At 37.7% G+C, this 21,693-nt stretch overlaps 1 protein-coding gene across 1 annotated transcript in view; it reads left to right on the forward strand.

Moving 5' to 3' along the window:
* Window positions 1-21,693, forward strand: part of cfdp1 (craniofacial development protein 1) — a 29,819-nt gene that overhangs the window by 2,447 nt on the left and 5,679 nt on the right. The window contains exons 4-6 of the mRNA XM_084123741.1: window positions 351-481; window positions 1,649-1,768; window positions 16,796-16,954. Of these exons, the coding sequence (XP_083979867.1) occupies window positions 351-481; window positions 1,649-1,768; window positions 16,796-16,954 (410 nt within the window). The remainder of the gene's footprint in view (window positions 1-350; window positions 482-1,648; window positions 1,769-16,795; window positions 16,955-21,693) is intronic.

Here is a 21,693-nt window from a genome sequence, read left to right on the forward strand (position 1 = left end):
TGTTGACTTTAAGAGTTGAGATATACAGTAGGTCAGCCTGTCAAAACTTTCAGCTTTGCAAACATTTTTTTACAAAGTAGCTTGTTCAATATTCTAACAATTACTCACACATTTTATGATTTCATGTTTATTTAATTTTCTTGTACTAACATTTCTGTATCCATTTGATTCATTTGAATGAAATATTGAGCTTACTGTGTTTTGCACGTGATTCAGTGTCTTGGTAGTCTTGATTCTACAGTCAGAATGCGTTAAAAAATGCAAATAAATTTTTTTTGTATTTATTTTTTGCTTTTGTTTTATTAAATTGTCTTTTAGATTAATATGCATCTTTTTTTTGTATCTAATAGTCCACATCTACAGCTGGCCCAGATAAGCCCAGTAAACCCTCTACAGCGTCTCAGCAGCAGGAGGTCAAACCTAAAGAATCTTCCAAAATCACAATTACCAAGGTGTTTGATTTTGCAGGAGAAGAGGTTCGGTAAGTGAGACTGCCTTGTGTGACTGTGAGTGCTTTATATGGCCACCAGATGACAGCATACATTCATTAATCAGATGCAGAGCTGAGCGTCTAGCAGTGATTGCTTTTTGGAAACAGTGCTTCAGAAATATGTTAATTTCAAAACTGTGATTTGTCCAAATAGGTAATTTAATTTAATAGTATGTGCATGTTATTAATGAAGTCAAAACATACAGAAATATTTTTTGGTAATTTCAGTGAATGTTGTTATAGGTAATCACAATGGCTGTCAATGCTGTCATCACATCCTAGCTTGTCTAGCTTGCTGCTTTTTAATAATTAATTCCAGTACATTGTGTTTATGAGCCAGTCACACACTCAAAGCGGAGCCAGTAAAATATTCACATCCTGCCAAGCACAAAGCACTGACAAGCTTTGAACTCATTTGATGAACGCAAGATGTGATTTATATTAAGACTTGTTCTATAAAAAGAGTGCAGTGGCCCCAAAAATATTTGGACACTTTTGATACTTAAAAATGTATGAATTTTACTTCATAAATCACAAAATATCAAACCAAAAGTGGCATCTGAAAACAAATGAATCCAGGTGTTGGTTAATGATCCACTTATGTTTGACAACCAGAAAATACTTTAAAAAAAAAAGCTTTTATTTACTTTTATTTCCAAATACTGATATACATATATATGCTTAGAAAAATGTTTTTGCAGTATTTCTTAAAAAGTATGTTTTAAAATGTGTGAATTAAGTGTCCAAATACTCACTTAAGTCTCTATGCTCACCAAGGCTACATTTATTTGATCAAAAATACAGTAAAAACAGTAACATTGTGAAAATATTAAGCTGTTTTCTATTTTAATATATTTAATATGTAACTGATTCCTGTGATGGCAAAGCTGAATTTTCAGCATCATTACTCCAGTCTTCAGGTTCACATGATCAAATTTGAAATAGAATTTTGTTTTAACATTGTAAATGCCTTTGTCACGTTTGATCAATTTAATGCGTCCTTGCTGAATGAAAGTATTAATATCATTAATAAAGAAAAAATCTCACAAACCCAAAACCTTTGAACAGTAGTTTATAGTATCTTGTCAGTTGTTTTTGAAGATTATTAAAACACACGAGTTGATTTTTGAGCATTATATCTCGTGTTGTGGTCCGCAGGGTCACCAAAGAGGTGGACGCAGACTCCAGGGAGGCCAAGAGTTTTCTGAAGGAGGAGAAGGAAGAGCAGTCAGTGCCATCTGAGCCACAGCTGTCCGAAGCGCCCTCCTCTGGATCCAGGTACCACCCCGGTGAAACCCTTTAGTCCTGCGTTCTGTTGTTCTGATCTTCCTCAGCACATGTGAAATTACAGTTTACAACCATTGTGTCAGTTAATTAATGAAACAAAGTGGTTTTTAATGGTTCTGTTTTGTGTTTCACTGACGCAGAAGCGAATAACTCATTAGCGCTTGACTATAATTAATTCTTTGTTATTGATGTTGTTATATTACAGTAATTAGATGTGATCTCCTTCAGTGTGGTTGGTGCTGATGAATGGATGGAGACGTGTGTGTTTGCCATGCATGACTAGAGGGAATGTCAGACGTGTCACTGATCTCTGACAGCTATGATAGCGAGTCTCTGATCCTCTAATTCCATATCTGCCTGTAGGGAAAACCAGCAACACACAAGTATGTTTCAGCCGTAGTGTGCACAGATGTGTATATATGAGGTTTTTCTCCCTAAACTAATCAGTCCAGATAGGACGTCGGTGGAGTTTGCGTACGTTAATCATTGTTGTGATCTTCCTCGGGGTCTTCATCGCTCCTTACATAAGTTTATTTTGGACAGACGCTCTTGTCTGTCCTCGGAGACTGTGAATATTTGCTGAATAGGAAGTCATATTTTTCCCTACACAGGATATACAGTGTTGGGCGTTGGCATGCGCTGCAGGAAAGCAGCTTGAACCCCACCTCTTCCATCCCTTTATCATCCAAACGACTGTCATGTCCTGAATGCCCACGCTAAAAATACTCTAGATTCACTCGGTGTCTGGTTGATTTCGATGGCTTTTAAGTGCTGGGATATCATTGCTCAGTCAGCGTGACTTTAAATCAAGCCTCTTCATATTCCAATGGCTGTTTCGCTCCAGCACAGCAAGGTTCCTGCTTAAACTAGGCACAGAAAAGCCTAAACACAAAGGGTACCTTTCTCCAATATTCACTCGCTTCCCTTCTCTTCCTTTAAGCCTCTTTTGTGTGATTTGAGGTTAGAGGGCTTGAGTCAGCACTGTGTCTCTCTCTCTCTCTCTCTCTCTCTCACACACACACACACACACACACACACACACACACACACACACACACACACACACACACACACAGGCACAGTGGCTCTCTGTTTCTCTACTTAACAGTGTCATACTGCGCCTCAACACAGAACTGCTGACGATAGTAATACACACACTTCTTCCTTCTCCTGTATTTTTTTCCATGCAGACAGACTTACATTGTTACTTCTCTGTCAGGAAGGTTGGCATAGTGAAAATGGCTACACTTTACAGCAAGTGTTCACATTGTTTAATAAATGCATAATATTGTTCACTTGTTAAGTTATGTTTGTTTATAATGCATTAACTAACATTAAATTATGTATGTTGTGAATGGGTAAAAATGTATTGGTATACACTACCATTCAGAAGTTTGGCCAAGGATTTTATTCGGCAAGGACACATTAAATTAGTCGAATGTGACGGGAAAGACTTTTACATTGTTACAGATATTTCCATTTTTAACAAAGTTCAATTGAACAACATTTATTTATCAAAGAATCTGAAAAGAAAAATGCATAATTTTTTTTCAACATTGGTGAGAGTAAGAAATGTTTCTTGAGCAGCAAATCAGAATATTAGAATGATTTCTGAAGGATCATGTGACACTGAAGATGCTGAAAATTCAGCTTTGCATCACAGGAATAAATTAGATTCTAAAATATATTAAATTATAAAACATTTTCAGTTTGAACTTTTTACTGCATTTTTGATCAAATAAAAATTTCTACATTTTCATTTTAAATTTTTTGCATTTTCAAAAGCAAAAAAAAAAAAAAAATCTTTTGAATGGAAGCGAATATAGAAATTAATGTTAACCTAAATAATTGCTGTTAATGTGTTGTACGTTGTTAGTGCAAGATACCTACTGCACTATCTATTGTTAATGAATTAAAGTTATTGTAAAGTGTTACCAAAAAAATTATGGCTGCAATTAACTACTATTTTGACAATCAGTTAATTTGTCGATTTATGTTGATTATTTGCATGATCAATTGGACAAAGAAGCCACATTTTATGCTTATTATTTTATCGAAAATATTTTTATTTTATACAATAGGCTTGATTTATGAAACATGCAGAACTAATTTGAGCATAAATCGTTTGCAAAACTATTCTTGCTTTAATATTAGATTGGATGGAATGATTTATGAACGATTAGTTCTGCTTGTGTTTCGTGAATAAGGCCCAATGGTTGCCAAAAAAAAGTTGAAAATGTTAAAATATAAGAACAACACAGACCCAGTAATCTCGTCATCTATTCACATGATTGAAATGTTGTTAAACAGCTCTTCGGTTTCTTTCTCCTGCCACACACACACAGACACACTTGGACCCTCCGTCTGTTGATTCTTCCCAGCAGCCCATAGGTGTGTGTGTGAGCAGGGTTCAAAATGAACACTCGCCAAGTGCCAAATGCAAGAAAAAATTTGATTTGGCAAGTAAATGAAATATATTTCCTCACCAGTTGGCTGGTAACTTTATTAGGAACTGTAACATTGCAAGGTTTAATAGAATTGTAAATTGTAATTCTGACAGTTTTTTTCTGAAATATTTACCATTATGCTGTATGCATATATACAGTGAGGAAAATAAGTATTTGAACACCCTGCTATTTTGCAAGTTCTCCCACTTAGAAATCATGGAGGGGTCTGAAATTGTCATCGTAGGTGCATGTCCACTGTGAGAGACATAATCTAAAAAAAAAAATCACAATGTATGATTTTTTAACTATTTATTTGTATGATACAGCTGCAAATAAGTATTTGAACACCTGAGAAAATCAATGTTAATATTTGGTACAGTAGCCTTTGTTTGCAATTACAGAGGTCAAACGTTTCCTGTAGTTTTTCACCAGGTTTGCACACACTGCAGGAGGGATTTTGGCCCACTCCTCCACACAGATCTTCTCTAGATCAGTCAGGTTTCTGGGCTGTCGCTGAGAAACACGGAGTTTGAGCTCCCTCCAAAGATTCTCTATTGGGTTTAGGTCTGGAGACTGGCTAGGCCACGCCAGAACCTTGATATGCTTCTTACAGAGCCACTCCTTGGTTATCCTGGCTGTGTGCTTCGGATCATTGTCATGTTGGAAGACCCAGCCTCGACCCATCTTCAATGCTCTAACTGAGGGAAGGAGGTTGTTTCCCCAAAATCTCGCAATACATGGCCCCGGTCATCCTCTCCTTAATACAGTGCAGTCGCCCTGTCCCATGTGCAGAAAAACACCCCCAAAGCATGATGCTACCACCCCCATGCTTCACAGTAGGGATGGTGTTCTTGGGATGGTACTCATCATTCTTCTTCCTCCAAACACATTTAGTGGAATTATGACCAAAAAGTTCTATTTTGGTCTCATCTGACCACATGACTTTCTCCCATGACTCCTCTGGATCATCCAAATGGTCATTGGAAAACTTAAGACGGGCCTTGACATGTGCTGGTTTAAGCAGGGGAACCTTCCGTGCCATGCATGATTTCAAACCATGACGTCTTAGTGTATTACCAACAGTAACCTTGGAAACGGTGGTCCCAGCTCTTTTCAGGTCATTGACCAGCTCCTCCCGTGTAGTTCTGGGCTGATTTCTCACCTTTCTTAGGATCATTGAGACCCCACGAGGTGAGATCTTGCATGGAGCCCCAGTCCGAGGGAGATTGACAGTCATGTTTAGCTTCTTCCATTTTCTAATGATTGCTCCAACAGTGGACCTTTTTTCACCAAGCTGCTTGGCAATTTCCCCTTAGCCCTTTCCAGCCTTGTGGAGGTGTACAATTTTGTCTCTAGTGTCTTTGGACAGCTCTTTGGTCTTGGCCATGTTAGTAGTTGGATTCTTACTGATTATATGGGGTGGACAGGTGTCTTTATGCAGCTAACGACCTCAAACAGGTGCATCTAATTTAGGATAATAAATGGAGTGGAAGTGGACATTTTAAAGGCAGACTAACAGGTCTTTGAGGGTCAGAATTCTAGCTGATAGACAGGTGTTCAAATACTTATTTGCAGCTGTATCATACAAATAAATAGTTAAAAAAATCATATATTGTGATTTCTGGATTTTTTTTTTTTTAGATTATGTCTCTCACAGTGGACATGCACCTACGATGACAATTTCAGACCCTTCCATGATTTCCAAGTGGGAGAACTTGCAAAATAGCAGGGTGTTCAAATACTTATTTTCCTCACTATATATATATATATATATATATATATATATATATATATATATATATATATATATATATATATATATATATATATATATATATATATTTTTTTTTTTTATTCTTTCCAGAGCTCCATGTAGCAACAATAAGTAAAGAATGCTAAAAACAGTTTCATGGTTGGTAAGAAAAATGTAAGACCTGTACATTTTAATTCACCCATCACTGGCAGGCAAAAAGTTACATTTGTACATGGCAAGTTTGCATGAATGTGTGAATGATAGCCTTTAGGACACACAATTTGTGAGCACCATTTGTGTGGACACCACAGACAGATGTAACCTCACTGCTAGTGGTTCAAGTGTGGAGCAGCGTTGTGTAGTTCTGTGTTGTCTAAGTGCTATCGATCACAGAACCAGCCAGATTTACTGATGCTTGTTCTGAGCTCCAGTGATAGCTTGATTGATTGTCTAGTGTCTCTGTGGTCTTATCGCAGAACTTGACTGACGTTGACGCTGAGCTCCATGTAAGCCCTCAGAAACACACAAACAAATCTGTACTTTACGGAAATGAAAGCTTGCGTATTTCCGTACGTTTTTAAGTGCCAGTTGCACAACACACTCAAACGCAGTCAGAGAGAAATCTGCCCTCTGTCTTCCTGTTTCTGTTCCACTTGGCTTTCCGTCAGCTCGCTGTACGTGAGTGAGTAACACAACATTGAGTGGTTCTGGGAAACCTGTGTGTATGTCCACTTAAACTAATGATTTCCACATGCGCCAGTCACAGCTCTGCTTTTCTAATTATAGATCCTCATTTCTATGACCCTAAAAATAGGACTTCGCTCCCCATTATTACAGTACAGTCACACACCTCGCTCTTCGTCGGGTCAAGCCATGTGTCTGTTTGTGTGTGGACAAACTTAAAAACTCACTTTAATTCATAAATCTAGTAAAATATATATATATATATATTATAATATTTCAAATAAATGTACTCAGTTAATATAATATTTTAAATAAATATTAACAATTTAATTTAAGAAATATTACTAGTTATTTATAAAAATGTAAGTGTTATAAATATTATAAACATGCAGATTTATATATTTAAGAAAGCTAATTAGTTACTAGAGACGAACCCTAAACGTATTTTATTATTTGTTTTTAAGGTTATTATGTTTAGCTACTATTTGTGTAATAATATTTAGCATTATTTTTCAATGTAAACACTAGACGTCCCGCATCTTTTGCAGTGTCTCATGTATGATGACACGGCGTTCAAAATTTCAAAATGCGTCTCTAGACCTTGCACATTTTTAGTTCCACTGACCTGTGTCCCACATTTTTAACAGCCAAAAGGCGTTCTGTGTGAACTTTTTTGTGCGTGTGTTATTGCCGGGAACTGTACCATCACTGCTGTGTGGTTTGCTTGAATAGGAAACGTGTTATTCTCGATTTATATTCTGTATAAGTTCACAGAAACAAAGCGAGAAGTGTTTTGGTCTGAGCAGTAATATTAATAGTTCCCGACTTGTGAATGCTGTTGATAACTGCACATGTTGCAGTATAAGTCTAACCTTTGTTTCATGATTTCTAGTTCTCAGTCTTTCTCACGCACAGGGCAGTATAGTGAGTATTAGTGAGTAATTTGTTCCTCAGACTCTGTTTAGATGCAAATGAGTAAAACTTGGCTGTTTCATAATAATCCATACAGCAGTGAGTTATATGCCATGTTATCTCAGCCATCACAATTCTTTTAGTTTTATGTCACATACTGTAAGCCATCAATGCCTCATGTCTTGGGCTGTGTTTAGAAACCTGGGTTAAGTGCCTTGCTCAAGGGCACAGTGGTGATGGCTCATGATGATGCTCTCTTTATATAGAAACATTGCCAGCCCTCAGCTATTCCACATAACTAGAATTATATTGCCTGATGAAATCCACAACCAGACATCATTAGCACTATGCTCTAACACACAAGTTTTCAAACTGGAGCCTGAGGGACCCCCACAGTGAGTGCTAGCAGGGCCTTGGAAAATTGTTATATACATTTTTAAACAATTAAATAATTTTTTTTTACTCCATGACCATAAGTCAAGGGGGTTGGAAAATTAATGGATGGATTAACCAAAATCACGCAACAGGATATAAACAGGAATATAAAAGCTAATGATTTAATTTTGGAAACAACATGTCTAAGTAATGTGGCAAGTAATTTTTTTTCTCACACAATATACATGGATCTTTATATATCTGCATTTATATTTTACAAAGTGGGTACTTCACATTAGGATCGTCATATTGGTGGGTCCTTAGCATCAAAAAGTTTGAAAATCCTGCTTTGACCAAATGAGCTAATTACTCCCTCAGTGTGGAGTTCAAACTAACTATCTTTCTGTTACTAGCTCAGATCTTTCACCAGTCCACCCACCCATAATGAGGTCACAGTGAGCAGAGGGAAGCTTGTTCTGGTCTAAATGGAAAAGGCCAATTCAGGATTTCTTTAGCAGACCTGAAATGACCTGTTCCTTCTCCTCACAGCTGGACACCGTGTCAGCCGGTCCTCACGCTATAATGAATGCATGTTAACTGAAGTGAGGGTTCGATATCACGCCCCCCTCACCGCCGGACACATCAGAGCGCTGCTGCTGTGTGCTCCGTCTCCCGGCTAATGCTTCTGACAAAACCAGGCCACTCTTCACTCCTCTGGCATCTAAAAATGTGCCGTGGCCCGAAAGAGAGTTTCCTGTATGTCAGTGTGTGTGCTCCTGCCAAAACAGATGCATATTCTCTGAAGTGGCTGCATGTTAAACAAGCGATCACAGAAAGGCTTCATCTCGGGAGGCGGTAAATATGTGGCAACAAACTGCGGTTGGGCCTGATGGTATTGTATCGGCACCTAGAGACGTTCAGCTGATGTTTATTTATACCTTTTTAATATTTCCTTCAAGCGTTTCAACCATTGCGATGACCTACAATCACGCTTCAGCTCTGAAAGCAGAATCACACATAAAATATTGAGTGTGTTTACTTCAATTTTCAAAGCAGCGCTCAACTTTTTGGGTGGAATTCACCACAGACACTTTTAAAATGTCAAATCAGCCCTTGCTTTTTAGACACTTTACCTCCCTCCTGTTTTTCTGTGGTTCTCGAGAGCTCCATCAGCCTCCATTCAGCCTGTCAATGAGACACAACTAGACCACTTCAGGCCTCATCTTCAAACCATGGTTTGTGACGGCTCCTCTACTTGTGCCAGGAAGTGTATTTCCGTCCGCGTTGACGTGCAGCTGCTGAGCGTCAATTGTCTGAATGTAGAGGGGAAAGTTGGGTGATGCTATCCATTCCAATATTGTGGAAACAGATGGGAAAAGTCACTTTGGGGGCCACTCCAGACCCCCTTCCAAATTTCACTGCCCCTGCCGGTTTCCCTTGAAATACAAAGAGAAAACCCTTTCAGGAAGGAAATTAGGCTCGTTAGACGCAAAATGGCTGGAAGTGATTATAGTAACTCACTCTTATCGGTTATGCAGATATAATGAGGCCATAATTAGCTAAAGAAAGCTTTACGGATTTGTGCAACTACCAAACTGGCCTCTTATGTTAATATGTGAGCGGAATGAGGATCGGAGCAGAATGTGAGTGAGAGAAAAAATGGAGAGCGGGGAGCAGGCGTTGGCTCTGAAGATGGGAAATGTACTGACAGCTTGAAACTGGGACACTTGTAAGGTGAACAAAGTGTGACAGCCTTGTGCTCACAGGGCAGAGACAGACGAGTGACGGCTACATGTACATACCACACACTCAGTGCTGACTTAATCTGAGATGATCCTTTTAACAGTGCTTTTTTAAATGAATTTAACCAACAGACCGCCTACAGCCCATTCGCTGACAAAATTAGAAAGTATTTTCTTGATCTGGCAAGCTCCAATCTGATTGGCTGACTGTGCAACTTCTGGGAGTAAGGGCTTTTTATGACTCTGGAAACAAAGCTGTGTTTCAAGGTACTGGGTTGATACTGTGAGGGCTTTTGAGGTTGAACGTGCTGCAGTGTGAGCTGCTGTGTCTGTACATTCAGTCGGCACATTTTCCGCCATGTTTTTCAGTTTTCTACTCAACCATTTTTGGAGGTTGTGGCACCATTATTTTCTTTTTTACCTGTATCTTCGTCCTGTTACCTGTTGGGTTGTATGAGATTACAACATGATTGTATCCTGAAGCACTGCAAAGACTGATAATTCTGCACTAGGAGTGTTCAAGACTTCAAATGAGTTGCTCAGTTTATTTGTATCTTGAGGATGCATTTTCTGCATTCCAGTCTTTCTGAGTCTGTTCCACATCTTGTCTAAGACACACGCACATGCACATACATTCAGTATATACGCTGATATGCTCAGACTCACAGAACATAAAGGTTATTTTCCAAAAGCTCAAGGCCAGTCTTGTGTGCATGTCACAGACTCTCTCGGAGAAGCTTGGAAAGGACAAACCACACACATATGTTTCTTAGACAGTTTCCCCAGCAACTACTGAACATGCAAAAACAAACCCTGTCTGTGTGTGTTTGAGATGTAAGGCTTTATCTCTTCACATGTCTCCTTACATCTTTCTCCCGCAGAGCTCAGTTGAATTCACAGTTGGGCTCAACACTTTGTCCGTCTATGCTGAAAATATCTGCACCGTTACTTTAGGTGAGAACTGGAGGATAGAGGAGAACTGGTTCCTCATGGGTTCACAATTGAAATAAATAGTATAAATACATTTAAATAGTTAACCCTAGATTAATATAATTTCACACTGTATATTTGCAAACCTGGATTAGAAGATTAAAGTACAATTTACACACCAAACTGCATATTTAAGTTAAATGAAACATGAGGCAAAAATGTTTTATTGAACTTAAAAATAGTTTTTCTTGATTTACTCATTTTTAATGAAAGCACCTGATTTTTTATTTTTTTTGTACAATATCTAAATGGGCATAGACTCAACTTTTACTTGTAAACTAGGTTAATCTTCATATGTATATTAAGTTCAGCGTGTGACATGTTTTAATAGTTGCCTATGCCGTCACATTGATCTGCTCTGGTTGTCTTAAAGTCGTCATGAAATGGAAGTTGCGATAGTCTTTTCTTCCTTATTGTGATGTATATCCTAGTGAAACGGCTTCTCGAACAAGAACAAATGATGGGTGTTGACTTGATTTTGTCCATCGGAAATTGTTTGGATCGTTGGATCATTGTGGTTTGCTACTGCTGTGATCTCATGTGAGTGACAGGTTGTCCTGCCCTTGCACCAATAAACACGTCATCAGAGAAGAGAAGAGATGTTGCTGCATAATGGAGGAGGGGAAGTTATTTTAATTAAAGATTACGAGGGCATATAAATATAAAAAAATAATGATGTGCACAGATAAATCATTAATAATAATTACTGGAATATTCCATAAAAAATTCCACTTTGATTTCATGGAGACTAAGTCGTCTTCTAATGGCAAAATGAATACAATAACAGGAAAAGCAGAGGGATGTTTTCTAGCACTTTGTTTTCTCTAGATGCTGAAACTAAACTCTGCGTGTTTCTGTCTCTGTTTAAAGTGTATGAATAATTAATGAGATAAGTACTGAGGCAGATTGTGATTGGTTGTCTGTATTACAGGGATAAAAGTATTTCGAAAACCCTTTCATTAAAAGTGTCCTTAACCCAGAGTTATGCATAGTGTGAAAATCATAGAAGGCAGTGTGATGCGCACAAGTGAAAACTTGAAGCTACAACTAACCAACACTGCACTGGATGCATTAAACGGTACTCTTAAGCATGGAATAGACTACACAGCATTTAAAATCTGAACAGAAAAACTGCATCATACACTAAATGACTGAGGATCACACACTACTAGAGTTTCAGGTCATTACGAACATAAACTCTTGCGGACTGGCTTTCGGCAACTACCGTTGACTTGTCCGGAATGTAAATTGGGACAAAAATCTGGGCAAAACTTGTGTAGTATATTCAAGCCTTTAGAGTATTTTTAGAAATTTGAAAGAGTGTTTTTAGCAAACATGGAGACACAGCAAGTTTGTTCGTGTATATGAAAGGTTCAAATCACAGCTTAGGGTCTAGGCGGGGCTCTAAGTGTCACTAAGTCCAGGTGGCTGATCACAGGGGCCAGGGGCCTGGAGCATAAAAGGTCTTTGAACTCTAGGTCTTAGCGCTGCAGGTGTGTTTATGTGTACGAGTGTATGTCCATTAGTCGTCTATGAGCAGGTTGTTCACAGGATGTAAATCTGTCGTTCGTCGTATTAGGGGCGGAGCAGAGATGCTCAGAGCCTCATATTCCAACCTAAACTGCTATTTAAAGATCAAAAAGAGGAAGAAAAAATGGGACCCTATCATAATTATGGGATCATATTTAAAATAAACACACTAACCAAGAGAGAGCCTGATGCCTGATCTCTTTGGCAATGCTTCATTTGTTTGTGACCGTCCTTCACAGGAAATGCGGCTTTTGCAAATGACAGTGACTAAAAAAAATGTTTTTTTGGCTCTAGATTGTGCTTTTTCACATGTAACATCCAAATGTTATGCTGCAGTACAGTTTGATGTTGTAATGATTCTGAAGGATACATTTAAATATCTCTTTCTATGCCTCACAGTAGTACATTGAATAAGGATTTAAAAAAAAAAATATATTATTATTATTATTATTTTCAATTGGTGGTTTGATGCTGAACCATCTGTGCTTTAAAGAGCAGCTTCTCTGAAATGGGATTAGCTTTCCATTATAGCAGTTATAGCAACAGTTATAAAACCCAAACCCAGTCTGACCTTTAGATCTTTGTCTCTAAATTCGTCATTAAAGCAATCTCATTTAAAAAAAAGATTAAAAAATAAATCTATATAAGTGTACCAGTCAACCTCACCTTACTTTTAAGCAAGGACACATTCAGTTAATCAAAAGTGACAGTCAAAACATTTATAATGTTCCAAAACATTTCTATTTCAAATAAATGTTGTTCTTTCTATTGATCAAATAATCCTGAAAAGTCACAATTTCCACAAAAATATCAAGCAGCACAACTGTTTTCAACATTGATAATAACAAATGTGTCTTGAGCACCAACTATTAATGATTTCTGAAGGATCATGTGACACTGAAGACTGGAGTAATGATGCTGAAAATTCATCTTTGCCATCACAGGAATAAATGACATTTTAAAACATATTCCAATAGAAAACAGTTATTTTAAACAGAAAGTTTATTTTAAATAAATGCAGCCTTGGTGAGCATAAGAGACTAGTGTATTTCCGTGAGCAATGATGGCTGGTTTCAGATCACGTAATCCTTACACCAGTTACCATTGAGATGAATGAGAGCGTTAACAGATTTCTAGTTATTATAGACCTCCTTGATCATGAGCTGTGTTGCTTGTGGAAGTTTTTAATAGCAACTTAAATTTTATCTTTGCGCATGAGTGTTGGTAGCTCTTTTTACTGTATATATTTTTGATTGTGCAGATACGAGTGAAAACATTAGCATTAGCTACATAAACATTATCTGTTAAAATATGCGTGTGGAGTATGTGCGTGTGAACGCTGTGTGATTTGATGTGTATTGTGTAACCCTGCAGTCTCTCCTCTGGCTGTTCTTCCAGTTTCCGCTTGTCAGACAGAATGTGGGTCAGTGAGGCTGTGCTGGGGTCTCATGGAGGACGTGTGCGGGGGGTTTATAGCTGCGGTTCGCAGGCCCAATCCCGCACTTGCTCGTAAATATCTGGTCTGCAACTAGGCCGGTGTCCGTACCTTAGGCGGAAAAAGCCCATTAGATGAGTACGAGCAAACAGGCTACTGATATAATAGAGATGAAGCGTTCGGGGTTAGCTGGCGTCCGTCTCCCATGGTGTCTTCTCTTATGATGTCACAAAAGCTGTAATTACTCAGAGTGGGGATGAAGAGACTTGTCAACCGACTGCTGTTCAATGGTGAGTTTATGAGCCACTCTGTGAACTTACGATGACATAAACTGAAATAATGAGGTTGGAGAATCCACTTCCTGTCTTGAAAGGAATCGCAATAGGATGTTCCAGCCTTTTCTTCCCCCTACACAAAGTGCTGGGACATGTTGACTCTGTGTGTGTGTGTGTGTGTGTGTGTTTGTGTGCCTTTAAATGAGATAACAAGACTATGGTCATGGGAGAACTCTGACTGCAAATAAACCACTAAATTCACAGACTTCTGGGCTACTGTTTCGCCCTGTACATCCTGTTTCCCTTTAGGCTTCAGTGCCAGTTTGTGTGTGTTTTTGCTTTTTAGGTGCCCATGTTGGCATATAGTCCAGTATATTGAATTGTATTGGCCTGTATGTATATCTGTTACATCATCTTTCTCTGTTTGAGCACTATGGTTGATGAAGCGAGATACAGTCACCTTGGCTCCGCGTTTAGCATTCTGGCCAGCGTTGTGTACTCTGGTCTGGCTCCTGGCCCAACGTTCACATCGACGCTGCTGCATGGCACACAGGATTGACTATCAGTTGAGCCCTGATTGTATATTGATTCCCTGTCAGAATAGGTTTAAGCAGTGTTCCTGTTTCTCTCTGTGTGTACATACTGGTTCTGTTGACTAAGCTGTTATATGTTAGCTGTATGTGTCAAAGATATGTTAGAACTGAAATGATTTCAGTTTCCTAACCAGATACAACAGGTTTCCAGTGATTGAACTACAGTAATTTGTCTGTTTACACTTGAAGTAAAAATATTAGCTAATCAGATCAAAATAGTTGGTGTTTAATATTCAGATATATGGAGCAGAATTTTTGACCAATAAGATTCTGCTGTGGGAAGGGCTACCGCTTTGCGTCAGCTGAAATTTGTTATTTTGTACTGCTGTCCCATGGCAAAAATAAACAAATATTTAGAAGTAATGTATAATAATAATAATAATAATAATAATAATAAAAAAATAATAATAATAATAAAAAAAAAAAAAAATATATATATATATATATATATATATATATATATATATATATAAAATTATTTTTTGTATTTTTTGTATTTTGCAAAGTATTCACACAAATTAAAGTTTCATCATTCTCTAAAAAGACAATTGAATACCATCCAAATTTTAGAAATGAGCCTCCACATAAAAAAGCAACACTACATAGTCAGTGTGAAGTACTAGTTTATATTGTTGATTTGGTCATATTAAAATCTTTTTGTGAAATCTTATTGTTTTTCAGGCCAATATTTGTGACTTTAATAAGCTTTCAATTGTGCAGCAGTCAAGTCTCCCCATATGAAATTTGTAAGTTTGTGGATGCAGCTATAACGGAGGGAATATAATTACATTATTGATTTTGCCATTATTGATTTTTACTTTTCGCTGCCTTTTTTGCTCCCCAACATTATTTTTGTGTTGTCTGGCTAGACGGCGGCTACCGTAGGAAAAGATCTGCACTGGAACAGCGGTTATATGAAACAATATTATACTAAAACATTTTAATATTCATGTATAATTAATAAAACATTGAAATAATAATTACTTTTATTGATTAAACATAGCCAAAGCTAGAGCTGATAGAGTTTGAATAATTGAAGGTAAAATACAGGTTTGATTTGTTTAACATTTTTGGTCTTACTATTTTATGTTTGAATTTACTATTATTGTAAAACGTGGAAAATGGTAATAATAAAGAATGATTTCCTGTCCACCTATTTACTTCTAGGAATTGAACTGGCATTAAATTAAACCTGCAGATGTGTTAAAACATTCCTCTTTGTTTCCTTTTTCCCCTCCTGCATGTTTTTCCATTCCTGTTTTGCTCCTTGAATAATGTTGTTCTCACAGATGTTAGATGCATTTTGTCAGACCTTTAGACATTAGTCATGTGTGTCTGAATGTAGATCGCCTCATTCCTCTGTGTGCGCATGTACAGTGCGTTTTGAACACACAAGTCCTGCTAAATCGACTTGATCACAGTGACGAAACTGTCTTGCAATTCATTAAGAAAGTAATGAAGTCTTTTTACCCTGCAGTGAAGTAATACAAGTTCACAGCCTTAATTTTCAGCTTGAAGCAAGACTGTGTTAACAACTGATTTATATAAGGGATTTTAATTTTAATGACATGACATTGTGATTATTCACTGTATTTTTAAACCGATATTGCAACACCTCCTTACCCAAACTTTTTATATTTAGACTTTCGTTCATTTCGTATTCTGAAAACAAATGTACCATCTTCCTGTACACACATACACGTACACACAATTTTCCTTCTCGTTCCTCATGGCAGGCTTTCTCCTATGACTCGCCTGAGCGTGAAACCGTCTGTTCTAGGACACCCGGGGTACCCTCTAATGCACCCCAAGGTCCTATTGCCGGCCCTTATTCCCCCTGCAGACCCCCAGCACACTCACTCACTCCCCCTGGCACCCACATATGAGAGGGAGGGCCGCTGGTCTGGACTCTTCAGCTCTTTCATTCCACAGATCGTTTAACATTTCATTACTGCAGCCAAGCGCAACCTCAGTGTCAAGATGACTTTGGTTACGTTCAAAACACATCTTTGTTCCAGCAGCACGTTGCGAGAAACACACCAGCCATGTTATCGCCAACATAAGATTGCCTCTACCTCCACTTTGGATCATCATTTTATATCTTCCTGCATTTATTAGAAAAACAAACATTTTGATGCAGATGTTCTGTTTCTTCCACTTTAAAATCCAACCAAAATGTCACTGGAGCCTTTAAAAACACGTTTTAGCCCTTCCCGGTTAGAACAGCCATTTCTAATATTTGAAAATCCTGATCCAAAATATGTTTATCTTCCTTCCTCTAGTGTGAAGAGGCCAGCGGGCATGGGGAGCATCCTGAATCGCATCGGGAACAAAAAGCAGAAGATGAGCACTTTGGAGAAGTCTAAGATGGACTGGGATGCCTTTAAAACAGAGGAGGGCATTGCAGACGAGCTGGCAATCCATAATCGAGGCAAAGAAGGGTATGTTTAAGCCTCATTAGTGACCCAGACAAACACATCATCTCATATTATCTCCCATTAGTGTCTCACACAAGCTTCCGAGATTTTCATCAGAGCTGAATAAATATCATTAAGTGTCTTAAGTGCTTAAAGCCACAACGTGCTGGCGTATTGTATTTCACTGCAATTTTTATCATGCATTACAATTCATTAATTATTCACTGAAGTTAACTGAATGTATTTGGGGGTAAAACCATATGCTGCACATGCATTTGATTAACATGCTGACCTTTGCGGTTGACTAGGGATGAGCATATGGAGAAATTTTGCCAAGTACAAAAAAGTTTGTATATTCTGTACTGGCCAAATTATAAGACGGGTCATTACTGTTTCTCTGTCGAAAGATCTGTGTTGTCTCTTGTTGGTTTTCTGCATACGTGCTCATATGTGTAGGAGAGTTGTGGGTGCTAAATATGTTGCCTTGCAGTGCAAGTGTCTGCTCGCACACCTCTCATTGGTCGATTGAGAATGAACTCAATGAAGAGATGTACAGTGAGATATACAAGTTTTTAATTAACATTTTTCTAATCTAAAACTGCTTTTTCCATTACAAATGATATCTCAGCAATTTGGGTAAAAGTTGAACTAAAAAAAATAACATGAATTTCAGAATGTCTTTGTCCTCTTTTGCTTTAAAGTCTCCCTGCAGTCAATCATTTTGACTTAAAACTTATCTTTGATAATCAAAATGACCTATTTAAAAGCTTTTTCTTCATGCCTTAAAATAGTTTGACTGTAACTCCATGAATTTGCAAATCAGTCCCTGCCTCCTCTCAATCACACCGGCTCAGACTACCTGATCAACTTGGTCAACTGTAGTAAACATACACAATGGCATGATGAAATGTTGGTTTAATTCAGCCATTTATGTTTAAACCAGAAGCTGATCCAGAAGTAGAAGAGAAAGCGAATTATACAGGGTTGTCTACAAGTTGATGTATCAGAATAGAAATGCGTTTTATCGCTCTCTACAACGCCGGACACATAACGGTAATTGATATGATTAGCCTTTAGCTTTGGTTATTAAACAGCTAATAATGTGTTGCTAACGTTACATAATTCCCTATTCGCCATCTCAGAATCAGACAGCTGCCTTCTAAAAATCAGTATCCTTAGAAAAGCTTTGAACATCATGGAAAGTCAGTGGAGAAAAGCTGCGCCCCACATGTTGACGGGATTGGTTACATGTTGGTGACAGTGGCAGTTTCAAACCGGGTTTTGTAGACTGTCTTTGGTACACTGCAGTTTTAAGGAGAAAATACTCAGCAATGGTTTTTGACTGATAAATTTGCACATGGTTTGTCTTGTTAAAAACACCACAGACATATAAATAACATTAAAAACCTGATTTTCACCAGGGGGTCTATAATGACTTGAGCTGAATTTAAATTCCCTACATTTTAATTCATTAATTTTAGTCAGTTTTACTCTAACTAAAATGGCGTTTGGGTGAGTTAAGTAATCCGGCAGTAAAGGCCTTCGGTTTACCAGTGTTCATTCACTGTTCAGCTTAAAGGATTAGTTCACCCCAAAATGAAAATTTCCTAATAATTTACTCACCCCAATGCCATCCAAGATATCCATGTCTTTCCTCAGTGGGAGAGAAATTATGTTTTTTGAGGAAAACATTTCTGGATTTTTCTTCTAACAATGGACTTCATTGGTTACCATCGTTTTTAAGTCCAAATCAATGCAGTTTCAAAAGTCTTTGAAGCGTTTAAACGGGCTGTACGCGATCACAGCTGAAGAAGAGGTTGTTATCTAGCGAAACGATAGGTCATTTTCAAAAAAAAAAAATCATTTATAGACTTTTTACCTTCAATAGTTCGGATTGAGCTGATCAACAAACGGACGGAACTACGTCATCATGTTGAAAGGTCACGCCGGCGCCAGCGGAAGTACCGCCCCACTGTTTACAATGCGACCGTACGTAAGAGGATAGTTCAAATAGTATTGTTTGCTATTATATATATATATAGTAATAGTATTCAGTGAATATGAATAGTATATGAATAACATTCTGACGAATATGAATAGTAGTTCAAACAGTATTGCCGGCGCCGTCCTGACCTTTCAACGTGATGACGTAGTTCCCTGTCCGTTTGTTGATCAGCTCAATCCGAACTATTGAAGGTAAAAAGTCTATAATTTTTTATTTTTTTTTAAATGACCTATCGTTTCGCTAGATAACAACCTCCTCTTCAGCTGTGATCGCGTACAGCCCATTTAAACACTTCAAAGGCTTTTGAAACTGCATTGATTTGGACTTAAAAACGATGGTAACCAATGAAGTCCATTGTTAGAAGAAAAATCCAGAAATGTTTTCCTCAAAAAAACATAATTTCTCTCCCACTGAGGAAAGAAAGACATGGATATCTTGGATGGCATTGGGGTGAGTAAATTATTAGGTCATTTTTTGGTAAATTTGGAGTGCTGTCAATACAGAGAACAACGACAAAAATCGGTGTTGCCTACACAGTGTTATCCTCTTTTTAAAATTTGCACCCTGTTGACTTCAATGGGGCAAGTTTTAAACATGCTTTTAGCCTCTTAACATCCTTGATGTGTCATTACAAATGCACAGCCAATGTGAGTGATTCCTTCAGAGTGAACACGGGTGAATCTGACTGCAGTAGATGTGAAAGATATGAATAAAAATGATGTTAATTCAGCCAGCGCACATAGCTGTATTTACATCCTGTTTTCGGTCGAAGTCCATAGTAGTCGATTGTCGAGTTCACGCGCATAGGTTTAGTTACCTATGATCACGCGCGTGAACTCGACAATCGACTACTATGGACTTCGACCACTTGTAATGACACATCAAGGATGTTAAGAGGCTAAAAGCAAAGTTAAAAATGACCGGAGTTCTCCTTTAAGCAGTTCAACATTACATAGACATTATTGACTATGATTGGGTTATTTGAAACAATCATATTCTTTCTTCATTTTTCTTAACATGCTGACCTTTGCGGTTGACTAGGGATGAGCATATAGAGAAATTTTGCCAAGTACAAAAAATTTTGCATATTCTGTTCTGGCCAAATTATAAGACTGGTCATTACTGTTTCTCTGTCAAAAGATCTGTGTTGTCTCTTGTTGGTTTTCTGCATACGTGCTCATGTGTAGGAGAGATGTGGGTGCTAAATATGTGGCCTTGCAGTGCAAGTGTTTTTCTATTCTTCAAAACTATCGTCACGTTTTCTTTCTCATCTTCAATATTGTTGATGAAAACAAAAAGCAAATAATAAATGTGTTTGTCTGTAATTTTGAGATTAACACTGCCCTGCTGACTGGTCTAGGAATGGTATTCAGTACATCAGCAGAATGAATGGAGTGGGAGCTAAGCCAAGAGCACTTCATTTAAGCCTGCTTATCTTGCCTGTGATGGCTATCTTGAGGAGAAGGTGAGGAGTTGGATTTCAGCTTTACTCAAAAGCTGATGGTGCAAAGCTGGACCAAAAAGGCTTATACAAACCAGGGTCAGAACGTTTAAACTAGTGTTTACAGGAAGCAAATACCATTTTGAAATATTGACTTCTTGCTTTTATTTGAGCAGTTTCATCATAGTTCCTGTTTGAGCTGGAGTTGAAACAGGGTGTAGCTAAGTGGGGTTTAAAACCAGTAAAAATGCAAAAACGATCAAATGTATAATAGATATTTATGATTCTGCACTATTACACTAATCAAATAAGTACATTTGTGACATTGATAGTGTGACTTTGTACAGACAGTCAGATGTTCTTCCATTGAAGCACAAGATAGGAGAATTCTCAGATCATGCTGAAGAACATGATCATCAGGTTTGACACAAACTTGAAGAGTTCATGCAGCTCAAGTGCTGCTCTCATTAAACCTACATATTAGAACATTTTGAAATTCCTGTTAACTTTTCAAATTAGACGCTTTACCCAAATTCTTATTCAGAAAACAAAAAACAAAAAATCATTTGTAATGGGAAAATCCAATTTAAATTATGCTTTGTCTCTTTCAAACTCAATTGTATCTTTGTAGAGTTTTGGCTGATTCCTGATCGACCAATCAGAAGTGTGCAGGCAGACACTTGTACAGCGAGGTCACATTCTCGCCCACATCTCTCCTACACAACTGAACACATGAACAGACCGTCCATTTTTTCCTCCATTTTTCATTCCATCATAGTAATAATAAATAAAAGATGTAAGAGGAAAATCATTTTAAAAATGCAGTTCTCACCCTCCCTTCCCTAATGTTAAGTATGGGATTTCTGAGAGAGGGTTTCAGTTTTTTGATAATATCTGATCCAAGAGACATACCCCTTCATCGATCCCCTCAACACACCACGTTCATCTCAAATGTATAATTAATACCTAAAAGTCAGGCATGAAAAAGTTTACGCCAGCTGTAATGGAGAGTAGGTACTTAGTTTCTTTACATAGCAAGCTAATTTTTGCTTGTCCCCAGGGTTACTACCACAAGCCTAAATACATGGTCTTTTCTGGCAAATTACAACATTATGATACAAATTATTATGTTTAAGGGATTGAAAATAAAGTTCATAGATTAAGTATACTTACCCTGTCAGGACCGACTGTAGTGCCAGTAATCTAGAGATCAGTTTTTATACCACAGAAGACTTCAAAAATTAAACAAGACCATAATTGAGATCTACACACACATAGTTTGTTTCTCTGCTCCACGGTTATAATTAGATTTCATTC

This window comes from Abramis brama (genome assembly GCF_963993115.1).
Source record: "Abramis brama genome assembly, chromosome: 9".
Lineage (NCBI taxonomy): Eukaryota > Metazoa > Chordata > Actinopteri > Cypriniformes > Leuciscidae > Abramis > Abramis brama.